The 22,182-nt window shown below is 46.9% G+C and overlaps 1 protein-coding gene across 5 annotated transcripts in view; it reads right to left on the bottom strand.

Annotated features, from left to right (window-relative positions):
* arhgap12b (Rho GTPase activating protein 12b) overlaps positions 1-20,747 on the bottom strand; it is a 56,374-nt gene extending 35,627 nt beyond the window's left edge. For all 5 annotated transcript variants that reach the window (XM_054623064.1, XM_054623063.1, XM_054623065.1 and 2 more), the window contains exons 1-2: positions 20,571-20,747; positions 15,912-16,685 (exon numbers count right to left, since the gene is read on the bottom strand). In XM_054623064.1, the coding sequence (XP_054479039.1) occupies positions 15,912-16,589 (678 nt within the window). In that variant the 5' untranslated portion in view covers positions 16,590-16,685; positions 20,571-20,747. The remainder of the gene's footprint in view (positions 1-15,911; positions 16,686-20,570) is intronic.
* Positions 20,748-22,182: the final 1,435 nt, after the last annotated feature.

Here is a 22,182-nt window from a genome sequence, read left to right as displayed (position 1 = left end):
GAACATGAGATGGAAGGTGTCTGTTTTTTTAAAGAGACACCCTTCACCCATAAAATCAAAAACACACATGTTCCCCTTTTATATGTAATGCTATTTATTCATCTCGATAGTGTGAGATGCCTACTTTCGAAAATATTGGCTGTAGAGATCCAGTACAATTGTGTTAGATGGCACTCAGCTTGTGGCGCACAAAGTGCTAAAAAAACAAAAACATTTTAAAAACCCAACAGCAACGAATCTTTCCAGAAATCATGACCCCTGGTCACTCAAGATCCACACACCATGTTGTGAGCAGTAGTTCATGTTGGAGCTGTGGTTGAAAGGAAATAGTTCCTAAATGAAACGCAAATGTATTCCAGCAAACAGCAGACTGAAACGCGGTGTTGCTATGTGTTTTTTTGTGGTTGCTAAGGAAAGCATCGTTCTATTAAAACACAACACAGGACCTGTAGGTTTAACTCATCACCATTCTCCATGAGCAGAAACAAAAAATGTCTTTTTTTAAAGTTGTGAAGGATTATGAGAGACAGGAGTCAAGGCAATGGTGGCATTCACAGAGTAGTGAGTCATCAGCGCTAAAAGAGGACGGAGGTAAGGACAGAGGAAGCCCTCAGGAAGGAGGGTGAAGAGTAGAAAGGCGGGAGCGACATAATGGAGGGAGTGGGGTTTTTTTTCTTCTTTAGTGGCAGACAGTAACGGTACATCTGGGCTGAGAGAGACTGACAGCGGGGGGCCTCCCACAGAGGGGACGGCTGCATTCACGATGAGGAAATGGAATTACCTGAGCAGAGACGGAGTAGAAAGCCCAGCGGGCGGTTCGGACAACTCATTCCGCTCCTCCGCCTCAGGCACAGCACAGGAGGAGACTTCGAGGAACAACAAAAACTGCATATTTACAGCAACACAGATTTCTGTTCTGGCAGTAAAAGATAATCACACCACTCAAACGACACTCAGACATATGGCTAATTTCGCAAATTATTGCTCAACGAGGCCTAGCAGAACAAAGAGGTGGGTGGGATGTGGTAGGTGTTGGTACAGGGTATGCGATAATTAAATAACAGGACTCTGATCAACACCTGACTGATTATTTCAGCCCAAGCAACTGCAAATCAATGGCAACGCACCGTGGTACCTCGGCATAGGGAAACTGTTATCCTGAAGCTCCCACCACAAAGTAATCCCCCTCCACCTTGGGTGTAGGGGAGGTGTCACCTTCATAGAAGACATGCCTGCCATTAGAAAAATTAAAGCAGCCATCGTATGATTGTGAGGCGATACATTCCTGACACAGGTAACGTGCTATTCCAACGCTCCGACATGGACAAGGAAGAAGAAGACTGCAAAAATGGATATTAATCATACGGGACTTTAAAAATTCTATTACAATTTACTCAACCCATAATGAAATACTCAAAACCCACAATTGGAGATACATGGTTTTCATTTGGACAACAACAAAATCTTTGAGAGACTGGACCCAGAAAGTTTTGGGCTTTTTGCTTGAAATTTGATTACCAAAAAAGTTGATTCATTTTTCGTTTACTGATTAAAGGACAAGTGTGTCGGACTTAGTGGCATCTAGTGCTGTGGTTGCAGATTGCAACCACCTCAATAGACCTGCGCTCACTCCTCCCTTTAGAAGACTGTGGCAGCTCTTATCGCAGTTTCACAAGCGTGTTGTAGAACTACGGTGGTCTTCAGGTAACGTAAAAACGCATAAGGCCCTCCCTAGCGCCAGTTATTGGTTTGTCCATTTTGTGCTACTGTAGCATACAGTATCATATCGGTGCAACAAGGCAGACTCTGTGAAAGAGGACAATCTCAGTAGATATGAAGATTCTAAGCTGACGAAAAAAACAACGATTCGTAGTTTTAGGTGAGTGTAATATTCAATTTCTTCAAATAGATCCCCCTCAGTGCTACTCAATGGCCCTTCGATCAACAAACTGTTTCAGCTCTAATAATAATCTACAGATGAATTGATTATATAAATCGCAGCCCTGAACAAATTGAATCAATTAGGGATAAAAGCTATTTTCTTGTGGCGACATGGTTCTCACCAAGCACTCGAGGCTGTGTGCGTCTGCACTGCGAATTCTAATCAGAGACCACATGTTAAAGTCTGTGACCACCTTACTGGTGATGAAACAGTTAGTAGGCCGATTGTGGTCACATGAATTTCTAATAATACTTAGGTCATGTATCAGTAAGAAGACGTTGCTTGTCTTTGGTTACTTGTTGCGGGCGTTTGTCGTTGTAGATTTAATGAATAATAATGACCTTATGGTGACGTGGCCAAGAAACACGGAAAGTGGGCTACTGGGCTACGCACCATTAAAAGGGCACATTTAAATCTCCAGCCCATCCACCCATTTGCCCACATACCATGACTCAGGGTGTTTGAGCCTCTCCGTTTGATTGTGTGTTTGTGTGTTGGCGTTGGCCTTGCAGTGACAGAAAGGTGCATTGTGTCCCGTTCGTATGGGTCATGGGTCGCTCGGCCCACTACCCAGAGACTGCCAAGCCGGCCGGCGCTCCCCTCTCCGTGCCCCCGGTCTCTCTCTACATCCATGCAGAGAAAAGTTCCAGTAGCCACTGTAAAGCCATTGTTGTGTGGCGTCCCTGTCAGAGAGAGGGCTGCCTTGTCATCTATGCTGCCCAGTCACATGGTTTAGAGAAATGAACTGCATCATCAGCTGGCCACTGGTTCTGCATGTCACACTGAAAACATGCCCACATCATGAACTCTTCGCTGCCTGCTACCTCCTGATTAACACTTCAACGTATTCTTCCCGATCTGACACCTGCCATGCTTCCGCGTGATACCTGCTGCAACGAGCAATTCCTCTCAGATTTGTCGGAATTACGCTGCCTAAAACTTTTGGCTTGAGAATTGACTTTTAATTTCTGGAAAAACACATAAGATCCAGCTAAATAATCATTCTGCTAAAAAGTACCATCACAGAACCAGCTGTCCCATACAGCCCAACTTTCCCAGGCAATGTATCCAAGCGAACGGCCTTGTTCCCTTTTGTCCTCCGAATGACCCATAAAAGGGTCTTGGTCGGGTAATTGATCGTCACAGGGCTGCTTCTGTAGAAAGCAATTTAATTTCCACCGGGCATGTCTTGCCACATTAGCAAGAATGGTGCTATTGTTTTGTCTAGTCGGCGGTGGCACGTAAAGGCAACTCTGTCCGCCAAATTGTCCGAGGCCCATTGATAGAATGTGCGCCGGGCTCGGCAGGGACTGGCGGACTCTGTAACCTTGAGCCACCAGGCGGTCCTCTTCTGCTGAGTGGTGCTGATGGGGATCTGGAGCAATGGTGCCGCAGGGTCAGTGGGTTTGCTTCAGAGAAACAAAGGGATACTGGATCAGGGCCCAAACGGGCACAGAGATGGTTTAGAGGAGCTGGGGTGAGACCTGGTTCCACTTCCTTGTCCGAACCGCTACTTTATCAGCTCAGGAAAATGTAAGTTTGGCAATGGCTGAAACAGGAATTATTTCAAGCATTCAGTGAACAAAAAAAGTAAAAGTCATGTTCATTTTATACTGAAAATGAATATTTCACCCTTATAATTCTTGAAGAAAACTTTTTTCTTGCATGTCTCCATGGGGAACTGGGAGTCTGAAAACAGAGTAAATCCTTTATGAATTAACGTAAATGGAGTCCGTGTTTAACATAGCAAAACTATATCAAAACATCTGTTTACAAACTCTCACAATACTCTTGCAGTGTAATCCAGGTCTCGTTTATCCATTCGTGAATTATCGCCAAAAGGTGTGCCATTTAAAAAGCTTCAGACTTTCAATTTGAGATGGTCAGGTTTTAGTAAAGATGCATGTGTAGTGAGCCTATGTCTGCACAAACGAGACTTGGTTTACAATGCATGAGTTGTGAGAGAGTTGGTATGTTTTGATATAGTTTTTCTGTTGTTAAACCTGGAGCTCATTTGCTTCAATTCATCACGGACTTACTCTGTTTTTGTCCGTTGCTGAATTCCCTTTTCTCTGTTTTTTTCAAGAATTCAAAAGTAACACGTGGTGAGTAATTGATATACAATTGTTTATTTTAAGGGTGTAGTATTCCTTTAAACAATGTTAGGTGACTGGTTGCCACTTCAAAGGCTTGGATGGACAAGACTCTCCCTTTCTAAATTCAACAAAACCAAAGATGACCAACTGTGTCAAACAATATCTGGTTCTTTGACAGAAAGTCAAAAATGTTCAAAATTGTGTTAGGGTCAAAAGACAAGGGGTGCTGTATAATAATACACACTATGAAGTCCTTTAAGGCAAATTTGTGAATTGTGATTGTAGTCCTTATATAAATAAGATTGACTTGAAGCATCTTATCCTATCCAGTCCTTTTAGTTTAGATTCCCAATAACATCTAAACCTGCCAAGCCCTACACTTACAACCTACCTCAGAGTGCCCAAGATGCAGGCCACCCTTATATTGTGCACATTTAGCTCTATATGCTAATCTATTCTGATGCAGTTCTTCTTTTTATTGCCTTGATAAGGAATAACAATGGTTCCTCTTTTATTCCCTTTTAATTATTCACTAATTAAAAGATCTTTGTGGGAAGCAGCCGCTTTCTCCTTGACATCACGCCCCGCAACCCAATGGGCACTGGAGTGGCTGCGGTCTGATTTGAATGTGTCACCATGGTTGCAAACGCCCACTCATTTCAGATCAATCGGGGGCTCAACAGCCTGGAGGATTGGCTGGCAGAACAACAACAAACCTCTCTACGGGCCACCGGGAGGGGGTCCTGGCCCCGGGCCACAGAGCAACCACATAACCCCAAAACTCGAAGAAAAACAGATTACTCGCCTTCCAATTAACACCAAGGGCTTCGAGCGACAGACACAAGTGAGGAGAATGAATTAGAGAATTAGGGGAACAACGGAGATCTTCAACTAAGCAGCGAATACCCTCTTGAAAACCCCTAGCGGTCTTTGGAAATCGACAGTGCGGCACACTTGGTTTGTGGACTGGAGGGGGTTTGCCATCGGGGTCAGGACGGAGCAAATGAGCCCATTGTTTGACGAGATGAGAAAATGCTGGAACATGTCGGTGCGGGATGACCGCAGGGTTTGAGGGGGGACGGAGGGGGTTTAACCCAGGAATGCACTGTACACAACCTCTTAATCCAGATATGTAAGAAGATTGCATTCTAGTGTGTGTGTGCGTGTGTGTGCGTGTGTGTGCGTGTGTGTGTGGGGTGGGGTGGGGGCTGACCTGTAAGCCCCACTGTCCCTCAGTTGCTGGTGCCTGAAGCTCACCCGCTTTTTTGATTATGGCGCTCTGGCCCGGTCTCTCTCTGGAGTTTAATCCGTTCAAAAACACTGTTCTAGTAGCATTTCACTGGAAAACAAACAGCCGTACAAATAAGTGTATAATACATATGTGCACAGGCTTATCCTCTGAAGCACCCAAACACGACAGAAGATACAACGAGGAAGTAAACCTGCTGATTTTTTTTAAATGTAATCTAAAAAGTCTGAATAAATATTTTTTAAAACACATTACGTCTCACTGTCACATAGTAAATGATTTTAAAGGCCAGTTAGGATAGTCAGATAATAATATGTATTGCAAAGATGTAAACAAGCATTAATGCTCAGTACTTGTCTGAGCAGATGGTTAGCGGCGCCGGGGGTCAAATGAGCTCAACTATCTGGTGTCCCTTCACTGTGGAAACATTAGCAGAATGGATTTGGTCTATGTAACCTCCATCCGTGGTAAACAATCACAGCCTGGTCCCCAGCGGAGACAAAACAAAGAGACGGCACGAGAAGGGAAAAAACGCTTAGCAATTATATCATAATCATGCTCTTATTGTGTTTCATTAGAATTTGTTCGTGTAGATTGAATTAGCATGTTTGTCTTTCTGTAAGAAGGTTATGGGAAAATTGGCATATCAGGGATTAGGTGTGCTAATCTGAGACCAGCCAGTTTAAAAAGACACAATTTCAAGGATTTTCTCAATAATACACCTGTGATATTGACACACTTTAATTCATGTAGAAACAGGAGCATCACTGCATGGATTTTGGTCCAATTTCTGAATTCCTGGTTTGAGGAAATGGTGTGCGAAGGCTGCAAATGAAGTAAAATGGAACTACTGGCTTAAGTCAACAGAGAGAGGTTTGTTTTGCTCCCATACAGGCAAGATAATGCTGACCCGACCAAGGTCCATCAAGAATTAAAGGAAAACAAGATATCGTGCTTTGAAGGGCGATGGTGGAGATACAAATATGAACCAAAGAGTGCTCCTTAAGAACAGGTCCCTTATTTGATTCACAGCACTTGTTTTATTACTGTAAGGTTTGAGAGGTTCCACCTTTCTCCTCTGCATTAGATGCTAGCTGTTCTTTACATTTATTGTAATCCCTCCCTGACAGAATAGTCAACAAGCTGTCAATCAATCGCACAAAGAGGCGGTCAAACGTGCTGACGCTGTTGCAGAGCCGCAAGAGCATGACGGTAACACCGAGACATCCGTTACCGCTGGCATATCCATTTAATTAACGCACACCGTCAAATATAAGGCCACTGAGAGCCTGCTGGCCTTGGACGCCTCCCCATGTGTACCAGCGAGGACACTGATCAGCCTGCTAGTGTCTCTTGTTTTTTTTATCCGTGAGCTATTTCTGTCCCGCTTTGAGGAAATGCACAGAGACAGGGACTGTAGCCCCAAAAGGCAGAGCTCGGGGTTGGCAGACTCCCCGCTGAGCCCAAAGCCCATCCGAGTGCAATTATAGGACGCGTGTTGCTGCTGTGTTAAAATTGGATCTGCCGCTTGTAATGACTGTTTGGGTACGGAGCTGTTAAGCTGGCAGAAGGATCCAGACTGATCCACAGTGGTACGGTACAGCTCTCGCTCTCTCTTTCTCTCTCTCTCTCTCTCTCTTTTTGTTTTCCACCGTCGTATCTCTGTTCAGCAACAGCTGCTGGTGGAAGGTTCGGAGGACAAAAACACAGAGATTCTGGAAAGTCAATTCAGCTGTAAAAAAAAAAAAAAAAAAAAAAAAAAAGAAAAAAAAGCAGCACTCCCTCAACTACTAGTGCACAAATGACCTACAAAAACCCAAACTGATGATAAACAGTAGAGCAAACTCCACTGATGGAAGATCAATAAACTGAGCAGCACAAGGTCATCGACAGAATGCAGAGTTTAAGCACACACGCCACACCTCAGTGGCTCCTCTACGCCTTCCCCGCGACTGCTACAGCTGCTACATTATGGCGACAGACCAATTCCAATCTCCTTTCACAATAATAGGAATCCTTTAGGACGACGGCTAACGGAACCATTTCAGCGCTGATTGATTCCCAGCTCATCTTTTTGTCCCTGTCCGATATCGGCGGCAGATGATGGAGACGATACGTGGCCTTTGATGCTCAAAAAGACGCCCACGCTCCGGTGCTTCAGGCACCTTCCCATTTCCTGAGGACAGCACTGCTGGATGGCTCACAAATATTGTCTTCTGATCCACAGTGATGTGCCGTGATATTACATTAAAAAAAAAAAAAAAAAAAAAAAAAAATCACTGAGAGACAAGCTGTTGTCAAGCTGTACAAAACGAGAGAGTGCAACAAGTCAAAAGAACAGCCTAAACACATGAATGAGGAAGAACGGACCCCCCCTGCTGTGTGTAGCGTCTTGCTAGCTGGCTAGGAGGAGGAGGGAGTTTGTTGGACTTTTGTCCCCGCCTCGCATTCATCTTCAAAAAGCATGTTTTGTTGCAACTTTTAAAATTGCGGTCAGTCCCTATGCCGGAGGAACACCAGTCGGGGCAAAAACCAGGAGAGAGATATAACCACAAAGCCCAGCACAGCCAGGAGGGACGGGTCTCCACTTTAGCGCTCTGCTGACTCTGATCCCCGCGCTGGATTCAGGGGTAATAGGAGAAATCGGAAGCGAGGTACACCACACACACAAAAAATAAACATTCGGCCGGCGCTTTTATACCTGGAAAGGCGATATCAAAATGACTCCACTGGCATGTGGTGCTAATAGCCGCTTAAATCTTACAGAGACAGCTTTGTAAGAGATGTCCAACACAAATAGTTCCCCACACCTTGATCGCTGTCCTCAGAGGGTTTGGTGTAAGCATAGCTTGACCTGTCCACTCATCCAAAGCAGGAGGCAGCTGTTTGGAAGGCTCTGGACACAGCCAGCATCAGTTATGCAACTATGCACTGAGGGCCACGGAGCATCATCACTTATATGCAAACACAGGCCTCTGTGGAAAACACAGCGGGGGGGGGGGGGGGGGCGGTCAAGTTACTTGCTAAATAAATCCCACATAAGTACACCAACGCGTGCCACACACACACACACACACACACACACACACACACACACACACACACACACACACACACACACACACACACACACACACACACACACACACACACACACACACACACACACACACACACACACACACACACACACACACACACACACACACAGTTGGTGCTGTCGGTCTGAATGTTTTCTGAAAGTGGAAAGGGGATAAGAAAGGAATCACACTGGAAGCGAAAAATGTCCCAAACAGCAGGGGCAAGGGGAAGATGCAGGGAGGATGCTGGATGAAGCACGGGGGAAATAAATCACTGGTGTTGTCGGAAAAAAACAGGCCGGCTAAAGTGTCTTACCTTCTCTGGGTACATGATGTCCCAGTGCACCGAGCTACAGCGGCGAGGCGGACCCAGAGAGAGAGAGAGAGAGAGAGAGAGAGAGAGAGAGGGGGACAGTGGACGACGGGGCAGGGACTGAGTAAACCTCAGCGAGCAATGGAGTGAGGAGAGGAAGAGGGGGAGAGAGAGAGCGGGAGTGTGCAAATTAAATAGGTGATGTGATGTGATGTGTGTGTGCCCCCCCCCCCCACGCTGCTTCACGGGCTGACAGGCAGAGCGGCTTTTATGGACACTGGAGTGCAGGGAACTACAACCAACTAGGTAGAGGAAGAGAGAGAGAGAGAGAGAGAGAGAGAGAGAGAGAGAGAGAGAGAGAGAGAGAGAGAGAAAAAAAAAGGGAGAGGAAGGTCTCTCCTCTGTCAAACTATGTTCTTCAGTTACATGAACACTGATGCAGTTTGGGCTCTCAGAGAAATCACGCGACAGGCTTTTCCACCTAAAGTATTTTATTGGAAGACCTGAGAGTCTAATGGAGTGTGAAACGTCACAAAACGAGTCACAAATCTTTACGTTGGTAATTTTGATGATGTATCATAGAGCTGCTTAGAGCAAGTTAAACAGGTCATAATTCACTCTCTGTGAAAACATCTTCAAGCAACTGGATTTATTCAAGTTTCTCACCAAAGAACCAAATTATACAGGATTACATTTGGAACCATCATGATAATGTTATAAATGACCTATGCATTATACTCATTTTTCCTGAAAAGACCATCAACAAATCCCAGTGTAACTCAATGCAACCTCCATAAACGTTAGCCGTTAGCTCCGTTATTTGGCCTGGCAGGACTGTTCCGCCCACCTGCTGCTAACGGCTAACGCTAACTAGCTCTCCTCCTGCCAATTTCAACACTGATTTTTTGTTAGCAATGTAGCATTATCTGGGACAAAAATAGACTAAACCACAAGTGCGTAGTGCTAATTTGCACATGTGCAGCACCGATGCCCTTTTGTGCCCATGCTAACCCTTCTATCCATTCTAGCTTTCTGTATTTTGGACTCTCTGGTTATCTTCAATCTCCAAAAAGGTCAGCACTGTCAGGAAGCATTTGGTCAACAGCCCAAATATGATTTTTTTTAAGTTCAAAGCTGACACAACACCACGTGCAATTACTTAGAGATTCCTCTTGGAGTTTTAGCACTACGGAGTGTGTTTTTCTACAAGTGGGTTCCCTTTTTTATATATTGTTGTTGCACACACACAGTTGACGCGATACTCATTCCTATCAATGGTGTCACCCTATTCCATTGAACAGGTAGCAGCACAAAGATATGCTGCAATGCGCCAGCAAAGGCAGTAAAGAAGAAGAAATAGATGTAAACAATGCTTTTTTACAGAAACACATTTGTTACAGCTCAAGGATTCCCACATTGTGTTTTGGTAAGCAATAGTGAATGTTACACAAGTTGTGCTGGTTTACAAGAAAACACCACATGGCAGCTCTAATCTTTACAAGCTGATCAACTCATCAGTGAGAGGAGAAGATTTTGGTCCAAAATTGTAAATGCTCTCTAGAAATGCTGGTCTGAATGAGCCCTTCAATAAATATCTAGCTCGGACAATTAGCCATCAGTTTAATGTCAGCAATCATTAGAGTTAGGAGGGGATTTGTGCAATGTGACCTGCCTGATGCAGCATTAGGTAGCTGCCACTGCAACAGTTTTATTGGTATGGGAGTATCATATGATGATCTGTTTCACTGTCCACTTTTGTGCCCAAGAATAGAATTCAGAGGTCAACACTGAATATTTCATTACATTTTGTTGCTGCTTCGATCCAAAATGACTCGCCTCAAATCTATGCCTAGAACCTCGGTGTATACGATGAGAAAAAGAATGTGGGTGAACCATTTAATGTTGCTCATCTGTAGCCAGCACTTCATGGGAAGAATTAAAGGGTTTAATATCCTGCACCTTACACAACAGACATGATACACCCGGAACCCCCCCCCCCGAGCCTGATTTGTCAACATGAGCTCTTGTGGTTTGTCTAGAAGGCTCAGATAGGGGAAGGGGGTTTAATCCTCTTGTTGTGTCACAGAAGATCAGGATGGATGTGGGTTAGACAAGAATAAAAAAATAAATGGTGCTCACAGGTTGGACCACATCTGATAACATGATTCAGAGAGACAGAGGAGAGGGGAATACTAAGCCAACAGTAGAAGAGGAAGAAGAAAAAAAAAGAGATATAAGAGCGAGAGTTAGCAGAGGAAAGGTGAAGAGAAACTAAAAAGGCCCAGACAGAGGAAAGAGAAGAGAGGTAGCAGACTCTCACAAGGATGAACAACTTGCTCCAGTTTTACATCAAATTACTGAAAAGGGTCCCTGCGCTTGGCTTTTGAGGGGAAAGTGGACGTTCATTGACTTAGCTTGCTCGCCTGTTGCCTCTCTGTGTGCGAGTGTGCAGGCACTGAGGCAGGAATGTCAAGCATGCACTGGAAAACAAGCGGGGGCCTCCTCTTCAGCCGGTCCGGGAGTAAGTCTCTCGGCGCAGCTCCAGATTACAGGGCAAGGCACACGGGACATGGTAGCACTTTACTGCACTGCTCACGCTCACACTTGCTGTTATTTACTGGGCCATTATGTAACAGTAGAATAGAAGCACCTTCCAACTTCAAAAAGGATCTCAGCTTATTTGGAAGTTGCTCTGCAGCAAAAAATGATGTGCCTCCACGGGGCAAAGAATCCACTTAGCACAACATGTAATTAGCAGGTTATTGCGGCGTTGGGATGTTCAGGAACAGGAGGTCGTTTCTGCACTGTAAACTGAAGAGCTTTCCCGGGACGTTCAAGTGCGAGAGAAAGACTCTCTCCTCAGCCACTTATCTGTCCTTTAAATGAACAATACACACATTCTGCGTCACGTGGGAGAAAACTCGCGTCATAGGACAATAATGATCTGATTCACTGCACCGAAATAGCAGCAGCAAACTTCCATCAAACCTCTCTAGGAGTGAATACATATTCAAAGTGCCACGCCCACGCAGCAGTCTATTTCAACGCTCTGCTAAGCCCCCCCCCCCCCCCCGTGCACATTCTCAGCCTTTGCTCCGTTGCACAAGTCGGTAAACACACAACTTAGCATGAGCCAAAGAGCACACGGGTGAAAGAAACGGTGAGCGATCCATATGCATTAGAGCATATCTCAACAGACGCTTGCTACATCCTCTCTGAACGCTCTCCTCCGTCTTTAAAAAGGAGGCCTTGTAACGTCGCCCTTTCAAGTCATTCATCACGCTCTTTTTTTTTACGGCTCACGGGCCACGACGAATCTTCACATTTACCCAAAAATGACAGCATATCTGTCTGGCCTCCTGTCCCCAGGTCTCTGCCCTCCCACGGGGGACCCGGTGGCCCAGGGTCCTGGCACTTTGTCCCCGTCTCGCTGCGCCCACAACCCCCTCCCCTTCCTCAGCAGCTATAAAGACGACCACACAGCAGGTTGAGGGCAGACAGACTCTGGCCTCCACTCAGCTGTTTCCTTTTGTTTTCCAAAACCCTTTCAAGAATCCGTGCGGATGCATTTACGAGCCCGTTATGTCATTGTGACTGCGGGCATCCTTGCAGAACTTTCCAGGACATTTTCTGTGAAACACAAATGGAAGGCGGCTTATTTTCAGGGGGGGGGGGGCTACTGATCCAGCTTGTAATCTCCAGGGGGAATTACTGGTTTTTATTATGAACACGGAGAGCGGCGTGTTAGTGCTACGAGGAGTTACTTAACAAGATAAATGTGTTGGGAGTTGTGAAAGAAAGGGCGGGGGTTTGGGGTTGGGGGTTCCTCTTCAGTGGCTGATTCCTTTTTTGTAGTGTGATGGTGTGAAAACGGTAAGATGGCTTCTCAAGGTCTTTCTAATCAAGAGAGTGAGGGAGCACAGGGCCGGCCACCGCTGGCTCCACGGTCGCATAGTCACAGACACAAACACGTCTGTGGGCCGCCGCCACATCTTCCCCCCGGTGACACACACACACACACACACACACACTGCTCAGAGAGAGACAACAACAATCTGGCCTCTCACACAATCCCACAGAGCGGCCTCCATCCGCTCATTAAGTCACTGCGCTCTGGGAAAGAAAAAGAGGGCCGTTTGGAGTGTCGACCCCCCCCGGCTCTTAAGAAGATGCGAGTATTCCAAAAGACTCAAAAAATAACTCGCTTTGTGGCGACTGAGGCTTTGTGTGGTCATGTTTTTCTGTTGAATTTTAAAATAGGCAACAAGGCAGAGTCCTTAAAAAACGAACGGCCGCAAAGAAAGCCACAATGTCTGGGTGAAAAACAGCCCTTTAAATCATGGTTTGCCACGGCCTTTTAAGAAAATAAACACTCTATCCCACTGCCAGGTTCTAGAGAAGTGAGGAAAAGAGGTTTATTTTGTCAATCCCTTAAGAGCATAGTGCTCTTAGAGGAGAGGGGAGAAGGGGGGGGAGGTAACTAAGTAAGACCCAGGAGCACGCCTAGGGTTTTGTGACAACAAACCCAAGCAGCCCGTCAAGGTGCTGAGGAGGCGCGGGGGGAGTGGACCGTCGCGCAACTCTGCCGCCGGAGCCCCTGAGATAAGCAAATTACACACCGAGAGAGACGCAGAGGCGTTAATCGACACCGGAGATCAGATCTAATCAATTAAGAGGGGGGAGGCCAGCTGGCACTCGAGCGGAGGCATGTCAGCGACAAATCCCTCCTAACAGATTCATCCATCTAACCATCCGGCAGCTCAGCGTGTCTGCGGAGGGGAGGCTGAAGGAGGCCGGTCCTGGTGGATGGATAACAGGGAAGACGGCACGGGGGGGAACTATTTTACGCATCAGGTTCAGTTTTATTGTCACAAGGATCTCCTGCTCAGCCCAGTATTGTGCCCTCTGTGGTTCTGTAGGGAGCTTTCTAAAGTATGAAGACATCATACCGCTTTTTCTTATCAAAATAGTTTAAATGAAAAAAAGACCAACATCATCACTGACGCATTTTCATCAAGACACCTTATGTCAAACGATGAGAAGTAGAATAAGCAGTCGTACAGTGAAAACTGTTAGCCTCATGTTTTAGCACCTTTTCCTGGTAGATCTCATACGATGCACACAGTCAAAGAAAGAAAGAAAAGTGTGTTTTTGATCATAGTTCAGCTTCATGGTTCCTGTGCTGCGTCTGGCAGCATTTAGAGGAAGCAGGGCCGGGGTCTGGTCTGGGCTGTGAACTTTTCCTCCCCTGGTGCTGTTTATTTAAAGGTCCAACTCTGAGCACACTGAATCTTGTTCACACTTCCCTAATACCTTCATTTAGGTGATTCTAATCCCTTTTTTTTTTTCTAGATACAGTTATGTTAAAAAGACAACCAACACATCAGATATGAAATGACCCATATTGGGATAGAAGATTTTGGTCGGCCCTACTCTCTTCTCTCTCAGGCCCAGTTTGTCTGCAACCCCGCAATGACAGGAACCAGTGGAAGTAGGGGAGATAAAATAATTGTTTGTTGTTTTACAGAGTCATTCACTTGCCTGGCAACAGGCCAAACTAGAAACAACACCACAAAGAGCGAGGGAGTTGGTTCCACCTGCCCCGGCGACCACGGAGGGCGCTGAGCTTCACAGGGGGAGTTTTGGGCTGAATCCTGTCTGCTGTCTGTTTCTCATCCGCCCCTCCAGCACGACTGCAGCCTGACAGAAAGACACTCCAAAAGAGCTGCCCATGCAAATGTAAATGGCCGAGAGTGAAATGTGTGTTTATTTTGGACCGTGTGATTTGATAAGCATAAAGTGGATTTTTTTCAAAAAGGTTTGCGGAGGCGGGCAGCAACACCAAAAACAACCCTTTTTTCGCCTTGATGGGGGGGGGGCTTTTAGAGGCCTGTCAATTCCGACCCATAAACCATTTAGCCGTCCCTCATGTGGGGCTCTGGAGTTGTGAACTGTGTCGGTGTGCTTCCATTCTCACTTTCTTTTTCCCCCTCACGTGGCGCATCACACATGGCATTCACACTAGGCGCAGTGGTCCCCACGGCGGGGCAACGGGGGCTACAGACTGATCCTCCGCAGATATGACCTACTTTCCATTCAAGCCCGTCTCTCTTTGTTCACTCCGTGGTGGTGGTGGAGGAAGGCTGCTGCAGCCTGTGGAACAAAGGACACAAGCAGCCCTCTGCAACAAGCTGACCCTGCCTAGATACAGACGCCCCAAAAAATGGCCCTGAAGAGCATTGGCTCCTGAAGAAAAATCTCCTTTTACTACTTTGATCTACCTCTGCTGCAGACAAGGAAAGATAAACCAGCAGCCCTCCACCCGTTCCTCCATTCTCCTGGATCAGACTGGTGAGACAGATATCACAGAGGGTGGGAGAAGGCATCAGGAAGTTCGGATCCATGCATGGTGCTTAGTCACTTGATACAGATACCAGACCCCGTGCAGGGATTATCTGCCATAAAGCGGTCGTTTTTTTGTTTGATAATACCTTTGCACGCCTTCCTGTGGCACGAAAGAAACTACACAATTCAACCAGCAGTTGAGTTTGTGGCATTTCCTTGTGCTAAATTTACCTGAATACTCAATTACAGCACCCTCCATTTAACAGTGAAGCTGTGAACAGAGCGTTTAGTCTTTAATGAACCAACTGCAGCAGCACCCACGAAACAATATGCACATCTGTACAAGCCAGACAAAATCCCCTTCAAGGGCAGAACAGAAGCATTTTAATAAAGACCTGCAACTGTTGCTGCTTTCGTCAAATCTGGCAAATGAAGCACAAAAACTGTTTGCAAATGGAGCGCTGTAGGAGCTGATGAATGAATGCAGCTCGGTAAGAGAGGGAAGAGCATGCATTCTCTGCCCGCCCAATGTGACAGGATCTGATGGGGACAGGAGCGGTCATCTGCAGCCGACCCAAGAGGGGGGAAAATGAGCACATGGTTGGAAATGAATCAGGGAGAATGGACGAAATGAAAGGAGCAAAGGCACAAGGAGGTACAAAACCAACGGTGCTCATGAGAGCCTGTACTCCAAATTTCCTGTCTCAAAGGAGCTGCAAAGCGTTGCGTCCGATGCCCCTCAAACTTCAACACGGTGACCGCTTTCTGCGTAGGTTATTCTCTGAAGCTACCAAAGATTGCACAAAAAGCAAAGCTCCCAAATGCATCAAATGGAGCAGATCCTTCTAGGAACGCCATTTCCAAAAATATTTAACTAGCACCTTACCTGCATGTGTTCTGTTGAGCTGCTGCTTAGCTCATCCCCAGACTCCGAGTCGTTGTGGAGCTTGTTAAGCCGATCTCCGGGCGGGTCGCCCGGCGGGGAGGTCTTGTCGCTGTCCGGACTTTTGTTGTGGTTGTTCCCCAGTTTGAGCGGAGGCGAGTCCGCCCTTGTCCTTGGCAACGTGGAATTGTTGGCGTGGTGATGGTTGTTGTTGTTGTGAAGAAGCACCAGTTCGGCCACCATCTTGCAGTGGTGGGGACTCCCCACGTTTTGGTTGGCGTCCTTGGAAAGGGCCAGCGGCGTCACGCGATCCGAGGATGGCGACGGGGTGGAGGAAGGCGACGGGCGGCCAAAGCTGGACATTTCTGGCTGGGGTCTGTTGAGGTTTTCGTCGGACGCCCGGCAGATATCCAAAACGGTGGGCTTGGCCCTCAAGGTGGGCTTCTGTGGGGGCATGAGCGCCCGGCGCACCTCCCTGACGTACTGCGCCGGCACGTAAAAGGCCTTCGTGCCCTCCTCCTTCCTCACCTGCCACCAGTCCTCATTGGTCTTCTTCACCAGCACGTAGCACTCTCCCTGGCGGATGGCCACCATCTTGTCTTTAGCCTTGTACTCGTAGTCGTACTCCACCTCGATGTAGATCTGGCCCGGGGCGATGGGCAGCCCCTCCCTGTCGGCCATGGCTGCCTGAACGCGCACTTCAACTCTGACCTCAGCTGCTCAGCGACCCAGGCCAGGGGGGCTCCTCATGTCTGACCAGGGAGGGAAACTGCTGGGCTGCGGAAGATAAGGCAGACTGTTAAATGTCACGAGCTATATATATTTTTTTTAAATATGAAAGACCTTCAACAAGCTCCCACACATGACTATTCACCCACAAAAACCACACCAGCATGCTTACATATGATCGTATGAACCTCCCAGCCGGTCACAGCCCAAGGCATTACTCACCTGATTATCAAAACCACAAAGTCCTATTGCTGCAACACACTCGCATTATGACACAATCCACCACCAGACAGTACTCTATTGGTGAGTCGAGTAAAGAACACCACATGACTACCCCCCCCTGTGATCATCCAAAACCAAAACAGACAGTCAAACCCTAGTGCTCTGGTAACCGACACCACCGCTAAGGATATCCAACCCGAAACCTGATCGCCCTCTGCGGAGCTGAAGCTGATGACAATGTGACCCCCAAGATCCTGCACGCGATCCACCGACTACAATGTCTCCCTGGAGCTTACAGTCCCTCAGAGAATGCTTCCCAAAATAATAATGCGTGTCTTTTTTGGGAGTTCGCCTTTGCAGTTTGGCATCATTACTCATTGATGACGCTACAAGTTGGAAACATTTAAAAAGCTTTGCCTGATCTTGTGTCAGGGGACATCTGGGGCCCCTCGATATTCCTGCAGGGTTTGTCCCTGAGCGAGGCCTGTCATTGATCTTGCTGTAAGAGAGTCTCCAATCGTCTGTTAGCCTAAATAAATACCGGGATGCTCCCATAGCAGAGGAGCTGCTACCAAACGAGCCGCGGCTCCCCTCATATCAAATTCTCCCTCGTCCTCCCTGAAATAGCTGCCGCCCCCGCCGCCACCGCGGACTGACATCCTGGCGGTAAAAGCAGGTGCTTTTAGTGAGGCGTGAGAACACGCCACTGAATCTATAAGGGGTCCATCCTTATGCAAAGGAATATGTACACACGCTCTGAAGTTCAGACCGACAGCTACGCACCCAGAATAGATTTACGGTGGTTAGAGCCGTCTGGGCCCATGAGAGCTGGGCTGCTTTTTTTTTTTTTTTATAATGGGCTTGAATAGTTTCTGTCTTATCTGTTTCAACACACACAGTGTTGCATCTTGCCTGGGCTTTGAGTGTATGTGTGCCCGACAGCAGGCCAGTCTAAACCTGCCCCACACAAGCTTCAGCCATGAAGTACACACACACACACACACACACACACACACACACACACACACACACACACACACACACACACACACACACACACACACACACACACACACACACACACACACACACACACACACACACACACACACACACACACACCCGTCCAAGCCTTTGTGAATGACTGTCTCTCAAGGAACACTTACTGTCTGTTTTAGTTTGTGTAGTGACTCACAAATCCTCATGTAATGCCACACAGCCACAATCTACAGTTCACACCATCACCCGCACGTGTTAGAGACGTAGTCTGTCTGAGCTTTGGGTCACCCACATGATAGAGGCCCACTATCACCACTGCTGCACGAAGAGCTCCGCCGTCCCGACCGGCTGCGCTTTAGTACATACAGGCCGTGTTTCCGATGTGTTTGAGCTGTGTGCGCTGCATTCTTAGATACAGGAGCTGTGATAAGGGACATGACGGGGCTGGAGGGTGAGAATGTCACGCCGTTAAGTTAGTCCAAAGATAACTTTATCTGCAGCAACTGTCCTCTTCATATCATTAGCATTTGGAGTTGGGGACACTTATCCAAAATGATAAAAGGCTCCCAAATATACACCAAGTGTATGACGAAGCCACTTCACAGTCCCCACAGCGTCAGAGAGCTGATTACCAAACCGGCAAAGCCAGACAAAGCAAGCTTGTGGCATAAAATAATCAGCTGCGACGGAACATTGATTGTCTTTCTGGAGATGGAGCATGACATCAATCACCTTTTGACAAAAACCTTCAGTTAAACATGAATTAAAAACTGGCTCCTCTGGCACAATACAGCAGAAATGTACAACTCCCCGCTCTCTCTGTCTCTCTGTAAACTGCTGTGGTGTCTCAGGGTCCTGGCAAGAGGACACGAGAGAGTAAATTCTGCTGCAATAGAATTGCAGTCGCCGCATGGTGTCAGGGTGACGTGAAGTCAGAGCGTGGGCCAACTTGTTGCTCCGTGGATATCCAAAGGACGGCGCTCATGTGTAGGAACAGGTTGGCACAGCTCAGCACAGCACTGAGACTGAACCACGATTGTCCATCTGCTTATATGGAACAAAGCCCCACTGTCCCTTATTTTTTTTTTTACTCCTTAGGAATCAATCATCCATCCATCCATCCATCCATCCATCTTCCGTAACCGCTTATCCAGTTAAGGGTCGCGGCGGTGCTGGAGCCGATCCCAGCTGTCAATGGGCGAAGGCAGGGTACACCCTGGACAGGTCACCAGCCTATCACAGGAATCAATCAGTAGTTTTCAAAGTGGGGCCCAAGGTGTCAATAACAGCTGGTTTATGATAACCATCAGGTTTTACTGTATGTTCTTGCCTGGTTTGTTTATGCTGTTGCAGTCAGACTCAACCTATTGACTATCAGATCGCCTAAAAATCTACTTTGTAAAACAAATCCACATGATCTGTCAGGATATTGTGCAAGTCTACAGCTGATGTTGTTTACAAAAAAAAAAATCTGATGACAGAAGTTGTTTCCGAGGAACCATCTTAATGGGGACTTCTCTGGTAAGACAAAAATGCTAACAAAACAATGTTTGAGCCCCTCGTGCTAGTGGCCCTATACTGCTCTTATGGTATGACAGGGATATGTAGAAATCACGTGTCATTCATCTATTAACATGCTTGTAATGAAATGGCATCATGGTAAAAGCACTGTCACAGAGAACTCAATCAGGAGAAGAAGAAGAAAAAAAATATATATATGGTAAGTATATGATAAATAAGGTATGCGTCAACACAGGGATCACGACCTGGGCTTTTGTCTGCATCTACATCTGCAGACCAGCAGCCGTATAGCAGCAAAACACCCCGAGACCCCGGACTGCCTTTGTTGTCCCCCGTGCTTCATTCAAAACAGATGTGGCCGAGCAGCATCCACTCCAACATGTGCTGCTACTGCTGCATTTCACTCCATCTATGCGGGTTATCATCTGCTGCATGCGTGGATGTGCGGTGCATGGGGGGGGGGAGAAAAAAAAGCCTCTTTTTTTGGGGGGGGGGGGGGGGGGGGGGTAATGATGCGATGTAGGAGCCGTGACAACAAGCAGCTTGGTTTCTATGAATCGTGAAGGGTTGGGTTGGGGGGGGCTGAGGTGGTGGAGAGGGGGGCAGCATAGGTGGGGGTGGGGGGCAGGTCCCCCTTCCAGCCCCCACGGACCGCAGAAACACAACACAAAAGGAGTTTAATCCGTGTGCCTTCATGACAAAGGGACTCTGAGTCGACATCGAGGGAAGGGCAGCCGGAGAAAGAGCCCAGCCTCTAACGGGGGACACAACCCCCCAACCCCAAACACACCGCGAGGACACATAACCTGGAGCCTATCTGGAGGAGCTGCTGCTGCTGCTGCTGCTGCTGCTGCACAGACTGATGCGATCACGTGGAAAGCATCGTTACCGAGCCGAACAACACACCGCAAGATAGGTTTGGGTTTTTTTTACCGGTGGGGAGACATATGTACAGAGACTTGGACAGAAAAGCTCTGCAGGTTGACTCAGACACGATCCTCCAGTCTGCAACAGCGTGCATAGCAACAAAGTAACTCCCCTCAGAAGCCAATAGCCTCGCGCTGACCAGGCGCTGACCACACACACACACACACACACACACACACACACACACACACACACACACACACACACACACACACACACACACACACACACATAAAGCCCCTCACGAGAATGAATCATACCAACCTTTAGAAAGACTCCTGTCGCGTGTCTCCCGCGTTCCGCGTCGACCGTAGAGGCAGTTAGGAGCAACTTTTCCCACCTATTTCAGCGGCGGCTGCTCCGACTTCTCCCGCTGCGGACCTCCAGTCTGTCGGTCTGTTCAATCCCCCGCCTCTCTGCGCGCGGTCAAGCTCGCTGTGGCAACACAACGCATATCCGGGCACGAGCGTCAAAGTAAAAGCTTTAGACGACCCCAGCGTGCATGTTTTGCTATTTGGGGGGGGTTAAGAAGACCAGCTGAAAATAAAGTATGAAATACGAAAAAAAAACTTTGGTCATCACGTGTGTGGTGGGATGCGTTGTTAGCAGGTGATAACAGATACTTGTAATTCAATGAAAGCATGACAATGTCTTTGAATATAAATCCAAAACAATATATCCAAATTATCTACTCATGCATGCTGGGTAAGCTGGCTGAAATGATCAAATTCACTAAAATAATTATTGTCTTAACGCACATGAAAGGCGATTAAAAAGGCGTCAACAACGTGGATCATAATAGACAACAGTGCAGGCATTTTATTTTTCTAGATGTCTAGATTGTTGAATGTATCCATAAAGCCTGGTTTCATCCATTATTATAAATGGTGCTATAATGCATTTTAAAGTTATTGTCTCTATATGTGATCAAATGTTGCACATTATAATCTACATTATTTCCGTGCACGCACAGGTTACTTTAGTTTGTTTTATTTTGAAGGCAAATTCAAGTAGTCTAGTCAGGGTGTTTCCGTTGAGCTTGACGCAGTTGTGGTCTTTAACCAGCAGACGCTGGGTCCGTCGCTCCCACCCCGCCCGTCCGTCAGCGCTGATGGACGGCGACCAGATCCCCGAGGCCGGCCTGCCCCCTCCAGGTTCAGCACCCTCACTGTCAGGTGCTTTCCAACCTAGAGGGGGTCTGTGTCGGGGATCCCCTGGAACTCCACCAAAGTTTGAATGATTTAAATGTCACTTTTGCTAGAGTCCCTAAAAAAAATATTGTAAGTAGAAGAATGGCTTTACCATCAGAGTTAAGTAACTGGTTGTCATTATTTGATGGGGTTTTCATTATCCTAATCTTAAAACCATTTCACATTGTTAAAATGTGTAGGATAAACATGTCAAGATGCTCCCTCCTCTCCCCGGCCAAAGCTCCATCCGGCGTCACAGCGGGGAGTCTCAGCATCCAAGCAGGATCATGAATGATTTAGTCCTCGGATGATCCAGGAATACAGCGAGCCTCACAGTCTGTAGGCTCAGACCATAGAGAGGCTGAAATTAGCCCCTGGCTATATAACTCAAGGTTAACATTATTTCAGAATAACGTATGAGGTTCTGCGGTGTAATTCAGTCACATCTCTTCTCATTGTGTATTAGCATATTTGTATAAAAGCACACCCTGCTGGTGTAAGGAGGGAAGTGGCAGACATTAGCATTGTTGAATTCAGTTACTTCCAGTGTTGCTTTGATATTTAAGGGCTGATAATGATTTTTTGGGGGATATGAAAATAATGAAAATCAAACACCACACATAGCCTATTATTGACATAATGTTAGGACATAATAGCGAATTAATTCATTGTCATTTAAATTAGAT

Source organism: Anoplopoma fimbria, chromosome 21 (genome assembly GCF_027596085.1).
Source record: "Anoplopoma fimbria isolate UVic2021 breed Golden Eagle Sablefish chromosome 21, Afim_UVic_2022, whole genome shotgun sequence".
NCBI classification, from domain to species: Eukaryota; Metazoa; Chordata; class Actinopteri; order Perciformes; family Anoplopomatidae; genus Anoplopoma; species Anoplopoma fimbria.
Note: the sequence above shows the minus strand (reverse complement) of the source record. Positions and strands in the feature narration are given on the sequence as shown.